The sequence below is a fragment of the Neophocaena asiaeorientalis genome, unplaced genomic scaffold, assembly GCF_003031525.2.
Source record: "Neophocaena asiaeorientalis asiaeorientalis breed wild unplaced genomic scaffold, Neophocaena_asiaeorientalis_V1.1 scaffold540, whole genome shotgun sequence".
NCBI lineage: Eukaryota > Metazoa > Chordata > Mammalia > Artiodactyla > Phocoenidae > Neophocaena > Neophocaena asiaeorientalis.
The window spans coordinates 5,686,603-5,693,389 of record NW_020172141.1 but is presented as its reverse complement, the minus strand read 5'-3'; the positions used below and the strand labels follow the sequence as shown (position 1 = coordinate 5,693,389).

Genomic DNA, 6,787 nt, shown 5'->3' with positions numbered 1-6,787 from the left:
CCGCCCCGCGCCCGCCCAGCCTCTGCGCGTCACGGTGCGCACGCTCGCGGGCCCCGCCGCGCGCTCCCTCCACCTCCGCGGGCCGCTGCCCGTTCCCGCCCGCGGGGCTCGGGAAGGAAAACGGTACAGGGTCTGCCTGCGGCTACGGGCGCGCGGACCCTTCGCTTCTCCGCTGCGCGGGGCTCAGCGGCCCTAAGGGCGTCGGGGACACAGTCCCGGCTGTGCCTCTGACCTGGGGCAAAGAACCCCCCACTCCCCTGCCACCGCAGCACTCACACGCGCACACACTCACTTTCTTTGGGACGTTTCCCCAGAGAATAACGGCACTGGGCAGCGTGATGGCATGTGCTTGCCTGGTGCTAGGCACCGCGTCCGGGCTCCGCCCAGCTTCTCACCAGCTCTGCGAACTGGCCCAGCGTAGGCCTCTTCGCGTCTCAGGCGGGTTTTGCTCCCGGGCGGCCGTGCCAGCGCGAGGTGGGCGCCGCGCGCCCCGGCCGCCAGAGTGCAGCAGAGGTCCCGCCGCCAGAACGGGGAGCCGTGAGCGCCACGCTCAGCGCTGGAGTCAGCGCAGCCAGAGCGTCCCGACCCCGCGTTCTACCGCAGGCTCAGCTTTCTCCCAACCAAAGATCCGCTGGATCCTGGCAAGGGTTTTCAGCCAGAGGTTGTCCGGTCATCTTCCTGTCGGAGACTGGAAGGACCAGAGGTTTGCCCTTAGTCAGTCTGAGTCAGTCCCCTCCCTTCCCCATAGCATTTTGTGCCTCTGGAGTCCCGTGGGCCAACATTCCCATTTTTATAGTTAGGGGAGCTGGTCTCGAAGCCAGAGTGAGCCTGAATGCTGTGTGGCCATCACAGCAGTCTCCGGCCTTCTCTGGACCTCGGGTTCCTCTTCTGGAAGATGGCGGTCTGCCTCTGACTGGCTGAGAACTTGCGAACAGTGTAGGGGCAGGCCCTAGTAATAACAACAATAGTAAATGACCCACGAGGCTGCAGGACAAACCGGGGGGCGGGGGCAGCAGGTAGATCAGTAACCAGGAGTGGGCTGCTGCCGAAAGGCTGGGGAAGAGGCTGCCGGAGCTGGCCAGCTCTGGCCTGGAGCTCATGGAAAAGCCATCGCTCCCCGTGGTGACAGGCGAGGCACTCTGATTTGGGAGAAAGCCAGGGCTGTTCGCTGTTGCCACCCACCCATCCACGCATCCACGCAGGTCGGAGCTGTGGGCAACGCTGGGGTGCCAGCCCGCACCCCTAGCTGTTTACGCAGGGCCTCTGGACTCTCATGGGCTTCTCGGCCAGCCCTCTATGACGAGGATTCCAGCAGAATCTCACACCCTCTGCAGGGGGGCCAGGAGAGTGTTTATTCCACGTATTCCATGCCAGGCATTGTTCTTAAGTCCTTCCTCGTGGCACCCGTGAGGGGTGGGAACTATTACTCTCTCCATTTTACAGGTAGAGAAACTGAGGCAAGGGAAGTGACTTGCCCAGGGCCCACAGCTAGTAACTGCAGGGTCCAGGGTTTGAACACAGCTCTCCCTGGGGTGGTCAGTGGGCCAGGACCCAGCCTAGAGTCAGAGCCTCCCTCCCCCCACCCCAGGTCCGGCCCCTTCCAGCTGGTGACAGTGGTGGGTACTGAGCCCAGCCTGGGTTCTCAACCTTCGATTCCTGGCACCTGGGCCCATCCCCACCCACAGATGCCGGGTTCTAAGACTTGTTCTCCCAGGTCAGCCAAGTTCATTAGGCCCTGAGCACACCTGCCGTTCTTTCCCCGAAGTGTGCCCCCCTCCCCCCCCACCTTTGCATTAGTTCTAGGTTGTCCAGGTTTACGATGTTACCAGTGATCTCTCTTCCTATGCTTGAGCGCCTGCCTGTATCATTTCCTTGCAATGAAGCAATTTTCCAGCTCCGAGTGGAATGGGGAACCCAAACGTTGGGGGTGGGCTGGGGTCGGACAGCTGGACCCCAAGGCAGGAAGTGTCCACCACAGCCTGGTCTGCGGGCACAGAGTGGCTTAGAAGGTTCTTGAAAGCTGTGTCTGAGGAGTGCCGGGCGGGCCCCGTCAGGGGGCGTGTGGATGGGTGCTTGTGCTGAGCGCCAGCCTGCCGCCCGGGCCCACCCCCAGCAGCTCCTCGCCCAGAGGGTCCTGTGTCACCCCGGCCCACAGCCACACCTGATGAAGAGGACAGGGCTGAACGGAGATGGGTTTCCCCTCTGACCTCGCTTCCTCGGCAGTTCCCTCCTCAGCTGCGGGCTGCTCCCATCACAGCTGACCCTCCCCACTTCGGGCCCACCCCTCACGGCGGCGTGACCCGCGGGTCAGAGGCCCGGAGGTGCTTGGTCTTGCCCTGACAGAGGGAGGGCTTAGGCCATGGGGGCCAGCACGTCCTTGAAGGCTAGGGAGGATGTGTGTGCAGCGGTGCCCGCGGAGGGGTGAGCTTCCTGTCCCTGGAGGTATGTGAGCAGAGGCGTTGGGTAAGATCAGCCTCTGTGCCTCCTGTGGCCCCTCGAGCCCGGAGACCTCTGGAACCAGACACCAAAGGGCACCCTTGGGGTGCTCCATGGCGGGGTGGGGGCCCAGCAGCTCCGGTGCCCAGGGCGGGCACGGCTATGGCAGCCACTTCACAGGTGAGAACGCAAGGCTCAGGGCCAGGCGCACACATAGAATACATCCGTCTGCCATCCTGAAGGGAGGAAAGGCGAGTTCTGTGCCCTTGGAGGGCTGGGGGCTGTGCAAGGGAGGCCGGGCCCAAATGCGGGTCCTGCCCCATCCCTGTGGCTCTGTGGTCAGGCCCGGCAACCGGCCCCGGATGACCCCACAGCTGCTCCTTGTGGCCACACGAGGTCCACGAGGGATTAGGAGAGAAATGTCAGTACCCAGAGACACCAGGTTCAGCAGGGGGTGGGGGAGGGCCCAGTGCTTCCAACCCAGGAAGCCGAGGCAGGGCCGGTCCCGCTGGCCCCCCACGAGGGGCAGAAGTGGGGTGAAGCTGGTGGCACAGGAGGCCCAAAGGCCTGGGCAGTCCCCCCCATTTGGCGTGGATGGCGGCACCGCTCCTGGCTCACGGACCCCCTCCCAGACCCCAGCCTGCCCCTCCCTGGCCTGGACAGACAGAGACCAAGGAGGGGCTGGGGTCAGGCGCCTTTATTGGTCAGGATGTGGTGGGTGGCAGGGCAGGGGGCTCTGGGGCCACACGGTGCCTTCCAGGCCCCCAAGCCACGTTTCCAAGGCACTGGACGGCCCAGGCCAGGCACCGCTCTCCCCCTCCCCTCGAGGGGCGTGTGCTCGGGGCAAGCCCGAGGTGGGGACCCCCACGGAGTGGCCGCGGTCCGTCAGCTCCTCTTGTGGGCCTGGGAGGCTTTCTGCTGGTAGATCTCAGCGGTGAAGGGCCTGCGGGGGTGGGAGAGAGGCTTGCTCAGCTGGCATCGAGGTTGACGCTGCCACCCAGGCCCCCCACCCGGCGTGGACAGGGTGAGGGGTCCGTGTGGGAGCAGGAGGGTCCAGCACCACCTGCCCGGCACCCGGGCCACCCTGTGCCTGCTCTCAGCTGCTCGTCTGCCACCCTGACGGTGACTCGGCGTGGCCAGCTGCCCAGGCCCCAGGAAAGGCCTTGGAGGGAGAGGCAGGGCTGGTGCAGGTGACGCGGACGGTACACGGCAGCCCCGGCCCGAGATGGCGCCTACTCACTCCTCGTACAGGATGGCGACCGTGTAGGTGAGCGCCACTACCGTGGTCAACAGCAGGCCGGCGGGGCTGGCGTGCCTGCGGGGAAACGCGGGTCAGGGGCAGGCCCGGGTCCAGCCTTCTCTCGGACCGGGGTTCCACGGTCCGGGCCCTGACCCGGGGACTAGCTCGCCACTGCCCGTTCGGGCCTGGCTCCCTGTCCACAGGCCTCCAGCTCCAGTCAGGAGCTCAGAACAGTGATGTGGGGAGGACGGAATGGTTGGCCTCCCCAAATCACTTGAGTGGTCAGCGTGTCTTCTGCACAGGAGGCTGTCCCGGGGCAAAAAACACTCTCCTTGCCCACCAGAGGTGATGTTCTCAGCCTGTTTTCTAGAAATGGGTCCAGGGCCGCCAAAGCCAGGCGGAGCGTCCCTTGGGCCCCTTCACGGGCTCTCTCCTGGTGACTGCTGTGGGGGCTGAGCCCCTGCATAGACAGTCGGGGAGGAGAGAGGTGGGTGAGCTGGCTGGTGGAGCCCAGGAGCCAGAGGGGAACGTGAGCCCCAGGCCAGGGGCCCCGAGGCACAGGGGCTGGAAGACACACGAATACCCTTTGGGGACCCTCTGCCCTGCCCACTCCCCTCCCGCTGGGACATCACACTGTCCATCTGGGGGCTCCAGCAACAGCGAAGGGTAAGTGTCCCCTACGAAACCGCCAACTCCCGTTCCACGGGCTCCATTCAAATCAAGCTTGAGAGGCGGACTGGGCCACTTGGCCCTCGGCACTGCCACGTGGAGATGCCAAGGCCACAGATGCTTTGGGGCTGCAATGAGATCTGCCCTCCTGAGGCTCTGCTCACTGGCCCTGGTGCTGTTTCCTGAGTGGGCAGGGCTTCCCCCGCACAGCCAGGCAGCCCAGGGGCTGGGGAGGGGCAGGCTGGACCCCCCAGGGGACCTCAGGGCCAGGGCTCTGTGGCCACCGTATCCCTAAGGCTGACGGCCCCTGCCTGGGAAGCTGAGTTAACTAGGCTCTACGGAGGCGAGGGTCGGGGCAGCCGGTGCCTGGTCAACCCCGACATGGGCCCTTCTCCGTTCCGTCCATGTCAAGTTTCCCACCTTCCAGGACCTGTCGCACCTAACAACCTATGTGGAGATGACCATCCCACACTGCAGATGAGGAAACTGAGGTCCACAGTGACCCACATGCCAGAGCCCAGGCCTGGCCCCGAGCCTGGGGCAGGTGGGGTTGGTCCCAGGGACCCGGCTGTGCATACTGGGGAGGGGGCGTCTCACTCGGGCTGACAGGCCCAGAGAGAGAAGGCCCAGTTCCTGGTGCCCCCAGAATCCCGCTGCTCTGGGCCTTCTGGGGCTCCCACACACCTGGTTGCTTGGGTACCCGGAAGGCCCATCCGTGGGGCCGCAGGTCGGGGACAGATGGGCTGCGGAAGGCCTGGGGCAGCCCTGCTGGGTCAGCGTCTGGCGCCCCGGGTAATGGCTTGTCTCTAATGAGCACTCAGACAGAGGGCTCCATCCCCAGCACAGCCGAGGCCCCCTCCTCATCACCGCATGGCTGCTGTCCTCCTGAGGGGTCTGTGGGAGCCTGGCCCCCCTAGGATCCCTCACATGTTCCTGAGAGCCTGGCCTGACAGCCCTGAGGAGGCAGTGACCTCTCACTTCTGGGTGCCAGGCACTGCTGGGGCACAGAGAGGACCCACTGTGTGGCTCTGCCCTTGGAGGCCCCGTCTGAGCACAGAGAAAGGACGTGAGTGTGTGTGTGTGTGTGTTGGGGGCATGTGGTCAGGGAGGACTTCCTGGAGGAGGGGACATCTCCAGTTGGGTTTGGAAAGACCCAAGTGGGAGGGAACATTGGGTGTGCTAGCAGGGCAGGCTGCAGGGGGACCTGCATGGGGTTCACCCTGCCAGTCTCATGTGGGAGTGGGTAAGTCGGGGATGTGAAGCCTGCCCCACTGGATCCCACTGCCTGAGTCCAGGTGAAAGGGGCCAGGCTGAAGGTAGGTGGGCAGGGTCGGAAGTGGGGCTGGGGTTGGGGGGTGTCCCGCAGACCCACACATGCCCCTCTAGCTCCTCGTCACTCAAAGCCCAGTGATTGGATCCCGGGCCACCCCCGAAGGTGGGGCTGGGAGGGGACGTCTCGCTCGCTCCAGGCCTTCCACCATTGATTCATTCCTTTGGGTCCTGTTGCCCTTCTGGTCTCTGGGAGCACTGGTAAGTAACCTTCTAGGTAAGTGGTTTTCAAGCAGAACACTTTCTACAAAAACAACTTTCTATGGAAGAAGTCCTCATCCAGAAAACGGACAAATCGGAGCTGCTCTGGGGGGCACGCGGCGTGATGCCCTGTGCCAGCCTCCTTGACGGCGGGCCGTTTGCTGGCACCCACAGCCGGCGACGCAGACGGAGGTCGGCACGGGGCCTCATCTGCAGGGTGCGGATCCCTGCAGCCTGGCCGGGGGCAGGGAGCCTCCCAGCCCAAACGTTCCAGCACCGAGTCAGCAGCCTGCAGGCCCCGGGCCACGAACAGCTTTTACAATTTTAATTGTTTTAAAAAATCCCAAGAATATTTTGTGACTCGTGAAAATTACGTGAAATTCTAATTTCAGTGTCCATGAACAAGGCAGTGGGGCCCCCAGCCACAGCCATTCCTTCACCTGCCTGCAGCCCGAGGACCTCCCACTCTTGTAACCGACCCCTGTTCTAGGAAGGGGACCCTGACCAGTGCCCTGGGCTCCACGGTGGTACGAGAGCTGACCCATCGCCCAGGTGGCACAGAGGGAGCCTGGGACTTACATGATGGCCCAGCCCAGGTAGTTGGCTGTGCTGCCCCAGTACATGGGGTTGTCCAGGACGCTGAATGGGAACGTGGTCACTCTGGTCTCCTTCAGGATCCGGAAATGGCCACCCCATCCCAGGCGAAAGGGCCTGGGGTCCCCAGGGGCCGAGGCACTGACTGAGTCTCCACGCCCACCTGCCTCTGTGCCTTTGCACACGCCGTTCCCCCTGCCTGGGGTGCCTATTGCCCGCTCCCTGCACACCTCTCCTCTGCCATCTCCCTCAGCTCACATCCCCTCCTGGAGACCCTGCCCCCCACACTGTCCAAGGCAGGCCTGCCTGCTATTCACC

The 6,787-nt window shown here is 64.3% G+C and overlaps 2 protein-coding genes across 2 annotated transcripts in view; both read right to left on the bottom strand.

The window, feature by feature from the left end:
• The window catches only part of RASD1 (ras related dexamethasone induced 1), a 7,230-nt gene extending 4,246 nt beyond the window's left edge, over window positions 1–2,984 (bottom strand). The window contains exon 1 of the mRNA XM_024753010.1: window positions 293–2,984. The gene's annotated coding sequence lies outside the window, so the exon portion shown is untranslated. The remainder of the gene's footprint in view (window positions 1–292) is intronic.
• A 134-nt stretch (window positions 2,985–3,118) lies between these two features.
• PEMT (phosphatidylethanolamine N-methyltransferase) overlaps window positions 3,119–6,787 on the bottom strand; it is a 46,940-nt gene continuing 43,271 nt past the window's right edge. Inside the window, exons 5-7 of the mRNA XM_024753039.1 lie at window positions 6,455–6,562; window positions 3,677–3,751; window positions 3,119–3,379 (exon numbers count right to left, since the gene is read on the bottom strand). Of these exons, the coding sequence (XP_024608807.1) occupies window positions 3,322–3,379; window positions 3,677–3,751; window positions 6,455–6,562 (241 nt within the window). The 3' untranslated portion in view covers window positions 3,119–3,321. The remainder of the gene's footprint in view (window positions 3,380–3,676; window positions 3,752–6,454; window positions 6,563–6,787) is intronic.